The sequence below is a fragment of the Bactrocera dorsalis genome, chromosome 2, assembly GCF_023373825.1.
Source record: "Bactrocera dorsalis isolate Fly_Bdor chromosome 2, ASM2337382v1, whole genome shotgun sequence".
Taxonomy (NCBI): Eukaryota; Metazoa; Arthropoda; class Insecta; order Diptera; family Tephritidae; genus Bactrocera; species Bactrocera dorsalis.
This window is the reverse complement of record NC_064304.1, coordinates 2,160,798-2,180,967: the sequence shown is the minus strand read 5'-3', so window position 1 is coordinate 2,180,967 and position 20,170 is coordinate 2,160,798. Positions and strand designations below refer to the sequence as shown.

Below are 20,170 nucleotides of genomic sequence, written 5' to 3'. Positions count from 1 at the left end.
AGAATCTGCCTAGAAAGAACTAGCAAATTGTTTTCGGTTGGATGAAAAGCATTGGACGATTATGATTTCAGATTTGGTTATGCGTACCGTTGCTATAAGAAATGCACATGTGGAGGGTATTATAGCTAAAAATAACAAATCATATAAAATGTTGAACTATTCATATAGCATAAAAGCTCTTTAATACCCTAAGTCCCAATAATTCTCTCTCACATTATTTTAAGCGAAATCTTCAGCAAATCTTAAAATTTGCATTTATTAATATAATATTTGTAAAGAGAAGAAAGTATATATAAATAAAAGATAAATAAATATGTTAATGGAGAAATTCAAAACTATGATATAATGTGTTATTGTTGTATGGTAATATCGTCTACTGAAATGCAAAACAACGTATCATCAAAAAAAATCGAAATTGACTTTTTATTTGTTGCTTACGATATTTAATATTGTTAAATTTCAAGCTTCCTTTTAATAGCCTTGACAGACGGCTGCGTTAATCCGGATTAACTGCGCGCTTAATCAGATCCAAATTTGTAGGTAACACACGGCAGCTGTGTGAGTTTGAAACTCTCGTAAACAGCTGATTGCCATTTTTATAATATTTTCAATGAAAATGGATAGAAGATAAACATTGCGATTGTCCGACCAATTTTTACAAAACCATTTTTTATTACAAAAACATATCAAAATATTATTTATTATTAATATTATTTCTAAAACTGCATCATGACATGAAACATCTTGTTTTATTATTGAAAATTTGAAAAACAGTTGACAGTGTTGCTTGTTTTTCATTCACAATAGATTAAAATTTGCAATTTCTAACAATGTTGCCAACGAAAATGCAGCTAACTCTCTAAAATTTTGAGGATTAAATGGGAACGGAGTTATCTTCACTAGCTCCGGAATTAAACCGGATCAATGCAGTTAATTCCATAAGTCCTGTTTAATGCAGCTAAACCGGTTTAACGGCAGCGTTCTGTCAATTGTATAAAATATAACCAATATTTAACTATTGCTTAACCAAAATCCAAGTTTGGTTTCAATATGTGTGGGTTCTATTACATCGTTTTTCCTTCGTCTCTAAACTTATGAAAAGTGATGTTACGTTATTCTGCATTTTAATGGACGATATAAGCATTTAATTTTTAATAACTTTACGAAAGTTGGGATATATTCAAACATTTATGATGTAGTCAATAAATTGGCAAAAAGAAATTTGACATTTTGTGTTGTATTGTTGTAAAATGTGTGTAAAATTAATGACTTCTCGAACTTTTTAAAAGTCGCATACTTTGTGAGAAAATAAAACTCTTCCAAATTCGTTATTTTTCATCATTCATTTTCTGTAAACTTAAATTTGGATGCAATTGTGCCCACTTTAGACAGAAATCGGTGAAAGTCTAGAATGGCAAACGGCAGATCGGCTATTCCTACACACTTTATAATGATCTACACAAGTACTAATTAATTATCTATTGACAGAAAAGATGTTGGCTTAGGTTATTAACCGGGAATACAAGGCAATCGTTTACTCCCTTGTTTGTAGATACATACATATGTATGTATGTGTGTAGCTAATGAAGTGCTAATTGCGCGATATCATGAAAGTGCATGGCTAAATAGGCGATTTATTGCTGGATATTTGGATCTTTAAATGCACCTATTGGATGGTATCGACACTTTAAAGAGCAATCATTATTTTAAAAGTAATTATATGCACAAACAATTTAAGCCTTATTGGAATGAAAGGGTATGAAAGATAACTCTTTACTTGCTTATAGCAAAATTGTGCGAAAAAATTGCATAATTAATTTAACTCTCCAGTTACTGAAATGAAATTGAATATACTTACAATGCTTTATATTTATTTATTTCATTCATTAAAACCTGTTTTCTCAATTTGTATACCCTGAACAAGGTACTTTTTAGGATTGCCAAGAGTTTGTACCACGCAGGAAAGATCGGGGACTTTACAAAATATATGTTTGTATATTAGAGTGTTTGATTTAAAAACTTTTTTTATTGAAAAAATATGTGGAATACGAGAAAAATCGAAAAGGAAGCATTTAAAGTCAAAATTAAGTGCTAAAATGTTCAGGGAACTTTTTCAATACAAAAATCAAAAGTTTTCAGTTGTCCGTGAAGAAATAAGCAAAAGCTTTTAAATAAAGCACCATAATGTAAATAATATATAAAATACCAGCATGACGAGCTGAGTCAACATAACTATGTCCGTCTGTCTGCATATCGGTAAACTACTCCCTCAGCTTTTGAGATGTCGATCTGATATTTTTCATACGATCTTTGCTCTTTAAGAACTGCCGATATCAGAACACTATGGGATATACATAGATGCCATACAAACTGAATGATCGGAATTCAGTATTTGCATGGAACACTTTTCCGTTTGACGAAATATCTTCAAGAAATTTTCCATGGATTATTACCTAAGGCAATAATACAAGCTCCGAACAATTTCTTCATCGGACCACCATTACATATAGCTACCAAACAAACTGAACGATCGGCACTTCTAGTAATTTATATTTGTGTTTGTGCAGGGTATTATTGCTTAGGTGCAATCGAAGTTAATTTTATTTATTTATTTTTTCTTAATTTTTTTTTGTTTTTTTGAATGTAATTTATATTTCATATCCAGTGAAACCACTGTTTAATTAAAAGATTTGCTGATCAATATTTATTTTATATGCGTATAAAGAGCTCCGCTGGCAAAATAGAACTCATGTCCGAAAAATACCAATGTAAAACAATAATTTTCAAACCGAAATGGAACTAGTAAGAAAATGACTAGATTTGGATCAGTTGTGAACTGATTTATTGTTGTTGAAACTCCTTCCCTTTTTTAAGTACACATAGTACACTAAGTAGTGGTCTGTTTTGAAGCATTAAAAGAACATCTTCATGCAAAAACTACCAATTGGCTATACAAGCACGACCACATACGTCTGACAAGTTTAATTGAGGCTGCTCACACTAGCTGTCAGTCACTTTATAACTAGTTCATTTGACTGTAAGGTAATAATAAGCCGTGCAAATAATATACATATGTGCATATGTAGAATACCTTTCGGCATCCCATTGAGTTAATGAGTCATTCTAAACAAATATTTATTGATTGAAGTGATATTTGTTTACTGGACGCGATTATTGCTAGCCGAAAAAAAAAATAAATCTGGCTTATGAAGACGTTTGTGTACATTTGCATTATAACCTGTTTTTTCCTTTTGGTGTCACAAAAACGGTATTGGTTTTTAAAGAAAAAATGTTTAGTATTTATATTTATTTGGTGGCATGAAATAATTTCACTTATTTAACTATAATATGATAATTATTATGGGAGGATTCTCTGTGCATAGCATCATTGAATTATATAAATTTTTGTCGGTAGCCCAAAAAAAAACAACCATTTGTTAAAAGTGTCAAAATATATATTATGTTTCCTGCAAACATGTATTTTTTGAGTGATAACTGGGTAAAAATAGATTATACATTATACAAAATCATCAAAATATAAACGAAAATTCATGAGAAAGATAAAAACAGCTGATTTTGATACTTTTACTAAATCCTAAGTAAATATTCTCCACAACGAGATGGCATCTCTAGTACCTTATATAAATATGATAATTTCGTTTAATTTTGCTATTATATTGCTTTTTGTTATTTTATTCTAAATAAACATTAATGTACGCACATGCTATTGATGAGTTAAGACGACTTTATTACATGCGAAATCATTGAAGGGGATTTTTTATTACTCAAAAAATTGTAAAATACGGCCGATTTAATGACATAAAGGTGAAAAAATCGCGTTGAAGAACTCGTTTCTAATTTTGATTACAATCTTACGGCGGAGAATTGATTCGGCGCCGTTCGCAACACCTTGGCGCATTTTACGTCGAGATCTTAAATTGAAAACGCACAAAACACAGCTTCTGCAAAAGCTTCCCAAGCTTCGCTTCGCTTAATGAGCTGTTAAAAAGTTCCAAGAAGGTCCGACGTTTTTGAGCCAAATTGTGTTCCGCGATGAGAACCATTTCCGTCTCAATTCAACAAACAAAATTGCCGCATTTGGGACAATCCGACTTCGATTCAGGTCATGGAACAAAACATCAAGCATGTCATTCACCAGTTACCAGCCGAAATACTCAAACGAGTCATCAAAATTGTACTCAGCCAATGGACCATCTCAGACATAGCCATGACCAACATTTCAAAGAGATATTCTTCAAAAATAAATCCACAGAATAGTCTTTCGAATGAAAATAAACATTCCCTTTTAAATTTTAAGTTTAGGGAACCTCGAAATGGATCACACTTTATAATAAAAAAAGCTTCTGTCACCTACTGTTTGGCGCTCTACCTTGTTTATACCCTAAAATATATTTCTAAATGACTTTACTTTGAGTATTTTCTTTTATTTACTTATTTATTTTCTTCAGATTGAATATTTCTTTGCGTGATTATTTGTTGAAGACTTTTGTGATTTAAAATTTCATTGTGCACCGCCGAACGGAAGATAATTGCAACTTTACAGCTAACTGTTGACGACTGAAGCACCATGACTATGAATAAGTTGGACGCCACGTTGGATGACGTGCAGAACACGCGTTTCGGGAATATCTATCACGATCTGATCAAGCAAATGGCGAAGACGACGCAGTTCACAGAGGGTGAAGTGAGCAGCATTTTAATGGTTTATCACAAATTCGTTTTGGCCAACGGTTCCAAGGCGAAGCATATGACAAAAAAACAGTTTTTCCACCTATTCCTGGTGTTGTTCAAAATCTTCGATTTGCAAATAATTGAACGCATACTCTTACACATAACTTTGGATATGAAAAAGGAGGTAGACGCTGTTGCTTGGGTGCGCCTTTTCTCCGTCTTTATGACCAACAAATTGGATCAGAAGATCAAATTCACTTTCCAAATTTACAATATTCATGGTAACGGGTTTTTGAATCGTGAAATTGTGCAACATGCTGTCGAAAAATTTTTCGTCGGTGAAGACGAGGATGAAGTGAACGAATTGCGGTCGGATATGGTGGATTTGTTGTTCAAGAAATTCGATGTCGACAAGGATGGTGTGATATCGTTTGATGACTACTCGCAGGTTGTCATGAAACAACCGATGTTGCTGGAGTTTCTGGGACAATGCTTTCCGTCAATAATTGGCACAACAGTGATTGCTCTCTGTGCAAACATAATGTCCAAGGTGAACTTTGATAAACCGTGTTCATAACTCACTCGTGATATATATAGATTTCATATTCCATATGTATACATAACTTGTTTCTTTTTTTCTTCTACATAAATTACTGTGTTTTATGTTTGAAAATTATTTATATATTTATTTTAACATTTATTTTGGGTAAACAAATCGAGAAGACAAATATATGAGAAAGTTATTCTACTTATGTAAATGAGGTGTCCACAGACTATAGGACTGACTTAAACTGGCCACCTTTATTCTTTTGCTTCCACATGAATTTTGTGACTAGAAGCTTAGGGACTAGAGACGTAGCGAATATAAAACCGTTGAAAGATCAAGCAATATAAGTTGAAATGATACCATAGAGCTATTTTTATAAAGAGTGACGGAAACCGATCGTTTGTAAAACTTTGAACACTTTTGTAGCGTCTGATACATTATGCGAAAAATGGAATGTGATATAAAATAAAAATTACCTTTTTTAATATAAATAAATACTACAGAAGAGAAATAGCACGAAAGTAAATTAGAGATTCGTCTCAAAACTTTCATGAATATTTAATGGTCCTCTAGTTTATAAACTACTAAAAGCACGTGACTACTGTCAGGTATTAGCATAACCTGCAAAAATAGACATAAGTTGTTATGTTAATAAGCCGATTTTGATTTTAACAGAAATCTGTTAAGTGACATCAACAATTTTCTCATTTACTCTGAGAAAAGGCCAAAAACGCAATATGAGGTGGAGTTGTAAACAAATTTTTTATTCATTGATCATTCTCTACAATGATTAATACATGAATAAAAAGACAACGCAGACGCTTTACTATTTCAAACTTTTTTTACGCATAAATAGCGAATTAGCCGGTTTTTACGTCATCTACGCGTTAACTTTAAAATCTGGAAGTAAATATGTTATTAATCTTCGATCGAGATCGAAGCACGTAAATACATATGTACCTGTACAAACATTGTGACAAAAGTACCTGGAAATTGTAAATAAACAGAAAAATATTTAACTATTCATCAATATTTATTTTGTCGCCTTCAACGTAATCCCCACCAGATGTAATACACCGAACCATTTTTCGGAAGCACGGTTTGGGATGGACTTCAGCTTCTTCAACGAATTTTGTTTTATCTCTTCGATCGACTGAAAACGGTTTACACAGAGCGGCAATTTCAGTTTGGGATGGCCTTCAGCTCTTTTATCGAATTTTGTTTTACCTCTTCGATCGACTGAAAACGGGTTCCACTGAACGGCAATTTCAGTTTGGGGAACAAGAAAAAATCACACGGAGTCAAGTCTGGTGAGTAGGGTGTTTGATCGATAGTATTGCGTTTTTGGCTTTAAATTTGATCACAATCGTAGCTCGGTGCGATGACGCATTATCATCGCAAAAAATCCATGAACGAATGTTCTCACGTAAACGTCTCAATTTGGCCAAAAAAAACTTTTTATTGACCGGTTGTTCCTCCGGAAAAAATTAATGATACACCAAACAACGAATTTTCAAAAAAAAAAAACAATGAGCATTACCTTGATTTTTGAGCGGCTGTGGTGTTTTTGGTTTTGGCTTGTTTTCCCTCCATTCCGATGATTGTTTACTTGTTGCATGTCAAACTCATAAGCCCATGACAAGCATGTCCAAAGAGGTATATTTATGGTACTCTTTTTGAAAAAAAAAATATTTTTATCGGGACGAGTCGAGCAAGAAAGCGTTTCAAACTCAAAATATTTACTGAAATCATCGAAATTGTCCAGAACGAGGCATGTATTCAACGAAATCTCGACCGTTTTTGGAGGCTTTGTGCCTTTCATAGGCTGGTTGACAGATCGCGCTCATATTTGGCGTAGTGATTAAGGACAGCGCTATCAACTTAGTAAAATACTTTTTTGAAATTACATAATAATTACAATTTCCTGGCACTTTTTGGTCTGAATGTATATTCGGCGGGGGACTTTTTAAGAATTAGATGACTTTCAAAGCTCAATGTGTTTATCCAAGTGCTGGGAAACTATTGGCAAAAATGCTGTAACCCCATGGTACAGAGAATTGCTCTTGAGTATAAATAAAGAATGATAGAATATAAGGGGTGATTATGTTCTTTGCCTAACCTGCTTCTGGGTATTTGTTCAAATGTAATTACATATGTATGGACATGTATACATATATTTGTATGTATATGTCCGTCCAATTAGTTGTGGCGCTAAAAATTGTATAAAAGTGATTCAAAATCAATTTGATATTCAGAATAAAACAGTTTCTTTAATAATTCAGAGCCGCTAACATAATATTTTTATACAAAACGAAATGCGTTACCTATTTTATATGCTGTGGATGTGTCTCGCTGCGTTAAGTGTTTTCGCAGCAGAAGTTGAGCAGTTGGAACCAGCAAGTAAAGCAGAAGAATTGCTTTCCGTGGACGCAGGAGTCCAACACAGCGAGGAAAACGCACGCTCTGTGCGGCAGTTCGGTTTCGGAAGTCCAGGCTTCTTTGGTCCAGGTGGTGGGTTCGGAAGAGGTGGCTTTGGTCGTCGTGGTGGATTCGGAGGAGGTGGCTTTGGTCGACGTGGATTCGGAGGCGGTTTTGGACGCAGACGAGTTATAAGAAGACGTGGTTTTTATGGCTAAGGTTTTGAAGAGTTTTTGTAAAAACAGTATTAATTTAATAAATATACTTCTTTTGCATAAACATTAAGGTTATACTATAATTGATCCAGTTCCTTAAATAAACAAAATCAAGGGATACGAACACTTATTGCTCTACACGAATTTATTCTTGTTATGAATATAATACTTCATTACCCTTCTTTACAAATAGTTCACTGGTATCTTTAAGCTTACTCGATTACATTTGAGAGCATGTAAATAGACAAGGCGATGTTAAAATTTATTTAAATAATGTTCTTTCGAATGATAATAAGCACGGAGTTTCTAGAACAATGCTTTCCGTCCATAATTGGCACAACAGTGATTGCTCTCTGTGCGAACATAATGTCCAAGGTGAACTTTGATAAACTGTGTTCGTAAGCCCACTTGAGATATACATACAATTATATATAATAGAATTCATATTTTTGTACACATATGTGTATCCAAGGTATCCAAGCACGTCGTAATCAAATGATGAATATTCCATCTAATGAAAATATTAAAATCCCCGTCCATATTTCAAAACCAGTAAATCTTAAAGACAATGCTACACAAGGGAGTTATGCAAACGTTGTGAAAGGCAATACTACACAAATGCAATTACCCCAAAACCAACCAAATGGAAGCGTTGAAACTATGATTTTAAACCTTACCCAATGTATGACACAATTTATGGCTTCAATGCAAAATATGATTCAAGAGATAATCAAATCTCAAAACCAAATGTTGCAAACTTTTTTAAGTAAAAAATGAGTGTATTGAACATTTGTTTATGGAATGCTAACGGTGTTAACCAACATAAATTGGAACTTATTAGATTTCTGGATGAAAATAGCATCGATGTAATGCTATTGTCAGAAACTCATCTTACGAACAAAAACAATTTTTTTATACCGGGATTTAGACTCTATGTTACAAACCATCCAGATGGAAAGGCACATGGAGGAACAGCAGTGTTGGTTAGAAAACGGTTAAATCACCACACATCAGAATCTTATGCCACAGCGCAATTACAAGCTACAACAATAACTATAAAAAATCGCTGCGGGGACTTAAATCTGACGGCCATATACTGCCCACCTCGGTTTAAAATCACAGACATCCAATTCAAAGACTTTTTTGAAACACTAGGCCATAGATTTATAGCAGGTGGAGATTACAATGCAAAGCACACGTATTGGGGCTCACGGCTAATTAATCCGAAAGGACGACAGTTGTACTACACTATTATGAATAAGCATAATAAGCTGAATATAATATCTCCTGGTAAGCCGACATACTGGCCCAGTGATAGAAGAAAAATACCAGATTTAATAGATTTTTCTGTCTTCAAAAATATAGATAGATCGCTTATGACAGCTGAAACATGTACAGACTTATCATCTAATCATTCTCCTGTACTAATAAAGTTATACGAACAGCCCATGATATTTGAGCCGAAAGTTTCTCTAACATCACATAAAACTAACTGGTTGAAATATAGAAAGTATGTCAGCACCCACATCAATATTGATTGCAAAATAAATACAGGAAGAGACATTGATGAAAATATAAGAGAAATTAATGAAGTAATAATTAATGCAGCTGTATTGGCAACACCAAAAAGAAACAACAAACCAGTAGGTTTTAGAAAGATCACTAATAATGAAATAGAGAAACTTGTAAATGAGAAAAGGCGAGCTAGGCGGGAATGGCAGCTAAATCGATCCCCTTCAACTCTGCTTCAACTGAAATCTGCTGTACGAAAGTTAAAAAAAAGCGCTTAAACGCGAAGAGGAACACAACACTGAAAATTATATAAAGAAACTGTGTCCAAATTCTCGCAAGCAAAACTCTCTTTGGAGAGCACAAAAGTCTTTCAAGCCACCAGTAGATTCCAACATGCCTCTAAGACAGTTGAATGGTAATTGGGCACGTAGTGATGAGGATAAGGCAAATTGCTTTGCAAATCACCTAGAAAAGGTATTTCAACCCAATTGCCCAAAGAACAACTTTGAGTTGCCAACCTTGCCCAATGCCGCAAACGATTCGCATGTGTCTATTAGGACTTCTACTTCTGAAGTTACTAGAATAATAAAAGAACTTAACCCCAAAAAATCACCAGGACATGATAATATTACCCCAAAAATGCTAATTGAGTTACCAAATATTGCCGTAAAGGTGCTCTCTTTGCTCTTCAATGCAATTCTTAATCTCGGACACTATCCAAATTCATGGAAAAAGTCGCAGATCATCTTGATAGACAAACCTGGGAAAGACTTAACACAGCCGTCTTCATACAGACCAATTAGTCTTCTACCCTGTCTTTCTAAGATATTTGAAAAATTGTTACTATCAAAGATGACTCCTTTCCTCCACGAAAATAATATTATACCAACGCACCAATTTGGCTTTCGTGAAAAACATGGCACGATTGAGCAAGTTAATAGAATTACTAACGAAATAAGAAGAGCATTTGAGCACAGAGAGTACTTTTCAGCTATATTTCTAGACGTGGCTCAGGCGTTTGATAAGGTATGGCATGAGGGCCTTTTATACAAGATTAAAAATATTCTACCTTCAGAATTATATAAAACATTGGAATCGTATTTAAAAAATAGAAAATTTATGGTAAAAGTGGGAAATTTCATATCTGATGAAGGCAGATAAGGGCTGGTGTACCCCAAGGCAGTGTTCTAGGCCCAACACTTTACATCATATATACAGCAGATCTTCCAACAGCTAACAATGTATTAACTTCTACTTTTGCGGACGACACAGCTATAGTGAGCCGTAACAAATGCCACATAATAGCATCAAGAATATTAGCCGAGCACTTAAGGTTTGTCGAAGAATGGCTAGCCAACTGGCGTATAAAGGTAAATGAACAAAAGTGTAAGCATGTTACATTTTCGCTTAGACCAAAAATGTGTCCGGCAGTAAAAATTAACAATATTTTAGTACCCCAAGCGAATGAAGTAACTTATCTTGGTATTCACCTAGATAGAAGACTTACGTGGAAAAAACATATATCTAGTAAAATAACTTGCATGAAGATAAGAGCTGCAAATTTAAATTGGCTATTAAATAAAAACTCCAAACTTAGCCTAGACAACAAAGTGCTTTTATATAATGCGGTCATAAAGCCGATTTGGATGTATGGCATTCAACTGTGGGGTACGACCTGTGCAACTAATATAGACATAATACAAAGGTTCCAATCAAAAATGCTTAGATCAATCACGTGTTCACCATGGTACATGCGTAATGAGAATATCCATAAAGACCTTGGTATTTCTATGGTAAGAAAAGAAGTAGAAGACAGCAGAATTAAATATATATCTAAACTCCGTGATCACCCAAACCCTTTGGCTAATGCTTTGGTACATTCCTGTGATCAAACACGCCTTAAAAGAAGAGATATGCCCGCGTACTGAGGAGCAATGTATCACCAAAACAGCTCAATCACTTGCTTGAGCGTGTCTAGTTTTTAAATAGGTTTAAGATTTTATTACTTATTGTTAGGCTTTCAAAACAAAAAGCAGATTCAATAAACAAAAAGATATTGAAACAAAAAAAAAAAAACATATGTGTGTATAACTTGTTTTTTTATTTTCTTCTAAATAAATTACTGCTTTTTATCTTTAAATATTATTTATATATTTTTATATTGTTTTATTGGGATAAATACACTAATAACATTTATTTTGGGTAAACTAGTCGAGAAGACAAATACAGGGTAGGCCATTTAAAGTTGACCCATCTGGCAACGCTGTAACTTTTAACAGCGCTGACAAATCGGCTAATGTCATACCGCGTTAGAAGCGTCATTCGAAGACAATTTATACCATGAAACAGTACACTCCAAAAGAACGCGCTGAAATTGTTCAGCTTTATATTCAAAATAACTTTTCAATTGTGTTAACTCAACGTGCGTTTCGCAAAAAAAAATAAAGTGAAAAGTGCTCCAGTTAAGAACACAATTAATTCTTTATACGCAAAATTTGTGAACACCGGTAATCTCAGTAATGCCAGTCATGCATCCAGACAACGCACAAGACGTTCTGATGAAAATATCGAAGCTGTACGAGCCAGTATTGAGGAGACTCCATCGACATCGAGTTATCGCCGCTCTCAGGAATTAGACATCTCTCGCACCACCGTTATCGAGCCATGATAACGGATTTTGTGATACCCATTATTCGCGAAAATGACATGGATAACTTCTGGTTTCAACAGGACGGGGCTACATGCCATACAGCTCGACCAACAATCAATTTATTGCGACCATTTTTCCCCGGGCGATTGATATCGAAAAATGGTGATGTTGACTGGCCACCGAGATCACCAGATTTGACGCCACCAGACTTTTATTTGTGGGGTTATTTGAAATCCAAGGTATACGCTAATAAGCCAAAGACCTTAGCTCAACTGAAAGCCAACATTCGACGTGAAACAGCCGCCATATCATCCGAAACATTGGCCAAAGTCATGGAAAATGTCGAAAAAAGAGTGCATTTAGCTGTCAAAGCTAAAGGTGCCCATTTACGCGATCTAATTTTTAAATATTAGCTGAAACAAATCCCCTTGGACCAAAATAAATTATTTTTGAAATGAACAAAAAACATTGTTTTCTTTTGTTCTTTTTTTTAGAAACAAATGGGTCAACTTTAAATGGCCTACCCTGTAGATGAGAAAGTAAATGAGGTGTCCATAGACTATAGGACTGAGTTAAATTCCAGATGAATTTTGTGACTAGAAGCTTAGGGACTAGAGATGTTGCGAATATGAAGCGGTTGAAAAGATTAAGCAATACAAGTTGAAATGATACCACAGAGCTATTTTTATACAGAGTGACGGAAAACCGATCGTTTGTAATACTTTGAACACTTTTGAAGCGACTGATACATTATGCGAAAAATGGAATGTGATATAAAATAAAAATTACCTTTTTTAATATAAATAAATACTACAGAAGAGAAATAGCACGAAAGTAAATTAGAGATTCGTCTCAAAACTTTCATGAATATTTAATGGTCCTCTAGTTTATAAACTACTAAAAGCACGTGATGACTCTCAGGTATTAGCATAACCTGCAGAAATAGACATAAGTTGTTATATTAATAAGCCGACTTTGATTGTAACAGACATCAGACAACAATTTACTCATTCCGATCTTCTCAATTTACCCTCAGAAAAGACCAAAAACGCAATAGAAGGTGGAGTTGTAAACAAATTTTTTATTCATTGATCATTTTCTACAATGATTAATACATGAATAAAAAGACAACGCAGACGTTTTACTATTTTAAACTTTTTTTACGCATAAATAGCGAATTAGCCGGTTTTTACGTCATCTACGCGTTAACTTTAAAATCTGGAAGTAAATACTTATATATGTTATTAATCTTCGATCGAGATCGAAGCACGTAAATACATATAAACCTGAACAAACATTGTGACAAAAAAGTACCTGGAAATTGTAAATAAATAAAAATAAATATTTACCTATGCATCAATATTTATTTTGTCGCCTTCAACGTAATCCCCACCAGATGTAATACACCGAACCATTTTTCGGAAGCACGGTTTGGGATGGACTTCAGCTCCTTCAACGAATTTTGTTTTATCTCTTCGATCGACTGAAAACGGTTTACACAGAGCGGCAATTTCAGTTTGGGAAACAAGAAAAAATCACACGGAGTCAAATTTGGTGAATACGGTGGTTGATCGTATTGCGTTTTGGGCTTTAAATTCGGTCACAATCGTGGCTCGATGCGATGGTGCATTATCATCGCAAAAAATCCATGAACGAATGTTCTCACGTAAACGTCTCAATTTGGCCAAAAAAACTTTTTATTGACCGGTTGTCCCTCCGGAAAAAATTAATGATACACCAAACAACGAATTTTCAAAAAAAAAAACAATGAGCATTACCTTGATTTTTGAGCGGCTGTGGTGTTTTTGGTTTTGGCTTATTTTCCCTCCATTCCGATGATTGTTTACTTGTTGCATTCAAACTCATAAGCCCATGTTTTGATGCTCTCCATGAATTTGGGATCGGAATTCGCATAAACAAGCATGTCCAAAGAGGTATATTTATGGTACTCTTTTTGAAAAAAAAAAATATTTTTATCGGAACGAGTCGAGCAAGAAAGCGTTTCATACTTAAAATATCTACTAAAATCATTCGAGCAGACTCGCGGAAGATGCCGGAGTTGAAGAGATCGAAGGTCGTCCAGAATGAGGCATGTCTTGAACGATATCTTGACCGTCTTTGGAGGCTTTGTGCCTTTTGTAGGTTGGTTGACAGATCGCGCTCATATTTGGCGTAGTGATTAAGGACAGCCCTACCAACTTAGTAAAATACTTTTTTGAAACAATATTTACCCCGGGGAATTTAATTACAATTTCCTGGCGCTTTTTGGTCTGAATGTATATTCGGCGGGGGACTTTTTAAGAATTAGATGACTTTCAAAGTTCAATGTGTTTATCCAAGTGCTGGGAAACTATTATCAAAAATGCTGTAATCCCATGGTACAGAGAGTTGCTCTTGAGTATAAATAAAGAATGGAAGAATATAAGTGGTGATTATGTTCTTTGCCTAACCTGTTTACGGGGATTTGTCCAAATGTATGTATTATGTAGGATATATGTATGTATACATATGTGCACCGAATTAGTTGCGGCGCTAAAAATTGTATAAAAGTGATTCAAAATCAATTTGATATTCAGAATAAAACAGTTTCTTTAAGAATTCAGAGCCGCTAACATAATATTTTTATACAAAACGAAATGCGTTACATATTTTATATGCTGTGGATGTGTCTCGTGGCGTTAAGTGTTTTCGCAGCAGAAATCGGACAGTTGGAGGCAGCAAGTAAAGCAGAAGAATTGCTTTCCGTGGACGCAGGAGTCCAACACAGCGAAGAAAACGCACGCTCTGTGCGGCAGTTCGGTTTCGGAGGACCAGGTGGCTTTGGGCCAGGAGGCTTTGGCCCAGGTGGTGGGTTCGGAGGGCCAGGTGGCTTTGGGCCAGGAGGCTTTGGCCCAGGTGGTGGGTTTGGGGGAGGTGGCTTTGGGCCAGGGGGCTTTGGCCCAGGTGGCGGATTCGGAGGAGGTGGCTTTGGTCGGCGTGGATTCGGAGGTGGCTTTGGACGCAGACGAGTTATAAGAAGACGTGGTTTTTATGGCTAAGGTTTTGAAGAGTTTTTGTAAAAACAGTATTAATTTAATAAATATACTTCTTTTGAAAAAACATTAAGGTTATACTATTATTGATCCAGTCCCTTAAATAAACAAAATCAAGATATACGAATGAATTCTTATTATTATTCTTGTTATGAATATAATACTTCATTACAACATTTGACTGCGTTAATCACAACTTTAGATTAAACTAAGCTACTAACTAAGTATATGCTAACCATATGTACATACGTACGTATATGTACATACATTCCCTACTCTTATTTACAAATAAGGCGATAACCGCCAACTCCATTACAGCCTTGCTCGAACTGGCCTCAGCGAAAGGTCCTCGGTGCTTCCCGTCCCCATCCGTCAAACTGACACCCGACAAAAGGGAGTTATGCATGCAGCTCTCACGTTTCGCATCTGACTAATTGCGCGTTGACGAGTCGGTATTGGTCTTTAAGGAATTGTCGAACTGTTTACTATTGTCCGGCGTTGTATCCACCAATGTTATAAGCAGCAAAACAACAATAGCCAGCAAAATTATAGTTTTTTTAATGACATTGTGTTATTAAACTCAAAAAAACTTTCCACTCTTTTTAACTTTTCACTTTAAGGCATATATACGTTTTGAATGAGTTCTTTCCAAATTTTAGGCTTTTATATAAACACTGAGAACTGTCTTGCATTTGTCTACTTAAATGAGTTGGCCACAGACTGTAGAACTGACTTAAAATGGCCACCTTTGTTTTTGCTTCCACATGAAAATTTTGTGACGTTGCGAATATGAAACGGTTGAAAAGAGCAAACTAGAAAAGTTGAAATGATACCACGGTGATACATTTATAAATTGTTACGAAAAAAATGATGGTTTGTAAAACTTTGAAGACTTTTAAAGCCTCTGGTCTATTATGCGGAAAATGGGATGTGATATATAATATATAATAGGGAATTACCTACTTTTAATATAATTAAATACGGGGGATGGAGTCATGTGTAGAAGCAACTCTCCATTTCCGATCTTTGGGCAGATATCCTCTGGGTAGCCTAAGAACATCCGTTTGAAAGCGAGCTAAAGTGAGAAATCGAAACCTCCCCTACATAGGGTTGTGCGCCACGTAAAAACCACTACCAATGAAAAATTACCAACAGCCTCGGAAGACCCTCTCTCGACGAACAAAAGGCGAACTCTATAAGTCGCTCATAATTCCCGTTCTGCTATATGGTGTAGAGGCTTGGACGATGACATCAACCGACGAGTCGACGTAACGACCTTTCGGGAGAAAGGTTCTGCGGAAGATTTATGGTCCTTTGTGCGTTGTCCATGTTGAATATCGCATTCCATGTAACGATGAGCTCTACGAGATATACGACGACATTGACATAGTTCAGCGAATTAAAAGACAGCGGCTACGCCGGCTAGGTCATGTTGTCCGGATGGATGAAAACACTCCAGCTCTGAAAGTATTCGACGCAGTATCCGGCGCGGGAAGCAGAGGAAGAGGAAGACCTCCACTCCGTTGGAAGGACCAAGTGGAGAAGGACCTGGCCTCGCTTGGAATATCCAATTGGCGCCAAGTATCGAAAAGAAGAAACGACTGGCGCGCTGTGGCTAACTCGGCTATAATCGCGTAAGCGGTGTCTACGCCTGTAAAGAAGAAGAAGAATGAAGAGTCAAAGCAAGAAAGTAAATTAGAAGAGATTCGTCTAAAAATTTTCGTGAATATTTAATGATCCTCTAGTTTACAAACTACTAAAACCACGCGCCGACTTTCAGGTATTAGCTAATTAGCCGACTTTGATTTTAACAGATATCTACACATGCATACAACAATTTTGTATAGTTTTCTCATTCCGATCTTCTCAATTTACCATCAAAAAATTCTTCACGATGGCTAATACGCGAATAAAAACGCAGACGCTTTTCTGTTTCAAACTGTTTTACGCATAAATAGCGAATTTGCCGGTTTTTATGCCGTCTACGTGTTTACTTAAATTTTTAAATCTGGAAGCAAATACGTGTTATGTTATTAATCTTCATTCGACACCAAATTACGTATGAATGTTCCTACATGTACATATATATACATTGTGACAAAAAAGCACCCGGAAATTGTATATAAAACGCAAAATATTAAATTATTCATCAATATTTAGTTTGCTGCCTTCAAAGTGAAACCGACCAGAGGAGATACACTTTTCCCAACGATTTTTCCAGCCCTCGAAACACTTGTTGTAAGCACTTTTTGGGATGGCTTTCAGCTCCTTTAGCGAATTTTGTTTTATCTCTTTGATCGACTGGGAACGGGTTCCACGGAGCCGCAATTTTAGCTTGGGGAACAAGAAAAAATCACACGGAACCAAATTTGTTGAATACGGTAGTTGATCGATGGTATCCATTGCGTTTTTGGCTTTAAATTCGGTCACAATCGTGTTTCAATGAATTGATCTTCCAGAATTCCGGCCGCTTTCGACAGATGTTCTTACGCAAACGCCTCAATATTCTTTATTTATTACAAGTATGTCCCTGTAGAAATTAGCATCATTTTTGTTCTTTAGCGGTTTTGATGTGGTTTTTTTGGGTTCGGCTCACTTTTTTCCCTCCATTTCGATGATTGTTGACTTGGTTGCATGTCAAACTCATAAATCCATGTCTCATCGGCACGATACTGCTCTCCATGCATTTTCAAAGAAATCATTTTACCGTGCTCTTTTTGAAAAAATTTCAGTGCTATCAGGATTGACCGAGCAAGAAAGAATTTTATACCCAAAATATCTACTAAAATCTTTCGAACAGACTCGCGGGAGATGTTTATATCCCTTGCATTTCTCTAACACGTGTCGAAAGTCGGTCAGAACGAGGCATGTTTTCAAAGATATCTCGACCGCCTTTGGAGGCTTTGTACAAACTCGTAGGGTTGAGGTTTTGATAAAACTGAATCACCGTAAGTTTTTTGAAATATCATATACCCGGATAATTTAATTACAATTTCCTGGCGCTTTTTGGTCTGAATGTATATTCGGCGGGGGCTTTTTAAGAATTAGATGACTTTCAAAGCTCAATGTGTTTATCCAAGTGTTGAGAAACTATTGGCAAAATGCTGTAACCCCTTGGTGCAGAGAATTGCTCTTGAGTATAAATAAAGAATGATAGAATATAAAGGGTGATTATGTTCTTTGCCGAACCTGTTTACGGGCATTTGTTCAAATGTATGTATTATGTATGGATATATGTATGTATACATATGTGCGCCAACTAATCCGGCGCTAAAAATTGTATAAAAGTGATTCAAAATCAATTTGATATTCAGATTAAAATAGTTTCTTTAAGAATTCATAGCTGCTAATATAATATTTTTATACAAATCAAAATGCGTTACATTTTTTATACGCTGTGGACGTGTCTCGTGGCGTTAAGTGTTTTCGCAGCAGAAATCGAACAGTTGGAGGCAGCAAGTAAAGCAGAAGAATTGCTTTCCGCGGACGCAGGAGTCCAAAACAGCGAGGATAACACGCGCTCTGTGCGGCAGTTCGGTGGTGGATACGGAGGGCCAGGGGGCTTTGGCCCAGGTGGTGGGTTTGGAGGAGGTGGCTTTGGGCCAGGAGGCTTTGGCCCAGGTGGTGGGTTCGGAGGAGGTGGATACGGAGGGCCAGGTGGCTTTGGCCCAGGTGGCGGGTTTGGAGGAGGTGGCTTTGGGCCAGGGGGCTTTGGCCCAGGTGGCGGATTTGGAGGAGGTGGCTTTGGTCGGCGTGGATTCGGAGGTGGTTTTTGACGCAGGCGAGTTATAATAAGAAGTTTTTATGTTTAAGGTTTTGAAGTGTTTTTTGTAAAATTTGTACAAATTTAATAAATATATTTCTATTGGAAAAACATAAAGGTGATACTATTATTGCACTTATGGTCAAAGGAAAGTTCCTTGGCACCGTGTACGAGTTGACGCAGGGATATCTCAACGTTGGTCGGAAGTGGACTCGCCATTAATCCAAACAAAGCAGAAATGGTTTTATTTAGCAGAAAATATAAAATCCCGGTGGCACCGTCGCCGCAGATGGGAGGTGTTCGCCGGCAACCGGCGGACACAGTGAAATATTCAGGGCTGCTCCTGGATAAGAAGCTTTCATGGAAGCCGAATATCAAGTAGAGAGCAAAAAAGGCATCTATTGCAGTATACTGCTGTATAATCATTATCGGTGGAATGGGAACGGATCGACGCTCCTGTATCTTCTTGTGTTCTACTATTAGATAGCCACGCGGATGCTTGTACAACGCTGGGCCAACATCGGTACTTGTGCGGTTGCAAAGGCCTTTTGGCCCAGGATAGATAGCAGAAGATCTAATGATCTTTTAGACCTCAGTAAGGCTAACGTCTCATCATTAGTGGGACTCTGAATAGGCTATTGTCCTATTGGCTTACATGCGGTAAGAATATGTATTTTACCGGATGCCGACTATAGAAGCTGTTTGGAAGAAGATGCGGTAGAAACAAGCCAGCACATCCTGCTTGACTGTCCCGCGTTTGGGAGGTCAAGCCTTAGACACTTGGGGGCGCATACCTTTGGACAACCCACCGAACTGGCGCGTGTTGAAGTTAAGTGTCTGTGTAACTATGTATTGGCTACAAAGCGCTTCGCCAATCTGTAAGTCCGAACACGGGAGTTCTTTTTCAATGGCATCAGTGGCATGTAGTCCTTTATTATTAGTCTACGTGTGATCTTTGATCAGCCATCTAACCTCACCTAACCTACAAGTATTATTGCTCCAGTCCGTTAAATAAACAAAATCAAGAAATACGAACACTTATTGCTCTACACTAATTTATTCTTGTTATGAATATAATACTTCATTACAACATTTCACTGCGTTAATCACAACTTTAGATTAAACTAAGCTACTAACTAAGTATTTGCTACCCTACCCTTATTTACAAATAATTTACTAGCATCCTTAAGCTTATTCGATTACGTTTGAGAGCATGTAAATAGACAAGGCGATGACCGCCAACTCCATTACAGCATTGCTCGAACTGGTCTCAGCGAAATGACCTCGGTGCTTCCCGTCCCCATCCGTCAAACTGACACCCGGCAAAAGGGAGTTATACAT

The 20,170-nt window shown here is 36.3% G+C and overlaps 2 protein-coding genes across 13 annotated transcripts; both read left to right on the top strand.

Moving 5' to 3' along the window:
• The first annotated feature begins 3,889 nt into the window (after positions 1–3,889).
• On the top strand, positions 3,890–5,390 carry LOC105233801 (calaxin). The gene has a single exon (XM_011215967.4). It carries the CDS (start codon positions 4,589–4,591, stop codon positions 5,267–5,269), a length of 681 nt encoding a protein of 226 aa, XP_011214269.1. The 5' UTR covers positions 3,890–4,588; the 3' UTR covers positions 5,270–5,390.
• Positions 5,391–7,497: 2,107 nt separating this feature from the next.
• Positions 7,498–18,946, top strand: LOC115065752 (acanthoscurrin-2-like). Of its 12 annotated transcripts, none has more exons than XR_007421589.1 (4): positions 7,620–7,747; positions 14,879–14,929; positions 14,978–15,004; positions 18,619–18,946. XR_007421589.1 is itself a non-coding variant. In XM_049447751.1 (3 exons), exons 1-3 carry the CDS (start codon positions 7,555–7,557, stop codon positions 18,840–18,842), a joined length of 495 nt encoding a protein of 164 aa, XP_049303708.1. In that variant the 5' UTR covers positions 7,498–7,554; the 3' UTR covers positions 18,843–18,946. The 12 variants fall into 12 exon arrangements, 8 of the variants coding, with proteins under 8 accessions (XP_049303708.1, XP_029404212.2, XP_049303703.1 ...); XR_007421591.1 differs by lacking the exon at positions 14,978–15,004 and having other exon boundaries at positions 14,879–14,977; positions 18,640–18,705; positions 18,757–18,946; XR_007421590.1 differs by having other exon boundaries at positions 14,879–15,004; positions 18,619–18,657; positions 18,757–18,946.
• The last annotated feature ends 1,224 nt before the right edge of the window (positions 18,947–20,170 follow it).

Bases quoted from the DNA above. Each gene is read 5' to 3' on its own strand.
- LOC105233801 (XM_011215967.4), top strand. From the start codon at position 4,589: ATGACTATGAATAAGTTGGACGCCACGTTGGATGACGTGCAGAACACG.
- LOC115065752 (XM_049447745.1), top strand. From the start codon at position 14,671: ATGCGTTACATATTTTATATGCTGTGGATGTGTCTCGTGGCGTTAAGT. The intron at 15,005-18,618 runs GTCGGCGTGGAT...GTGGATACGGAG, and splicing joins ATTCGGAGGAGGTGGCTTTG to GGCCAGGGGGCTTTGGCCCA.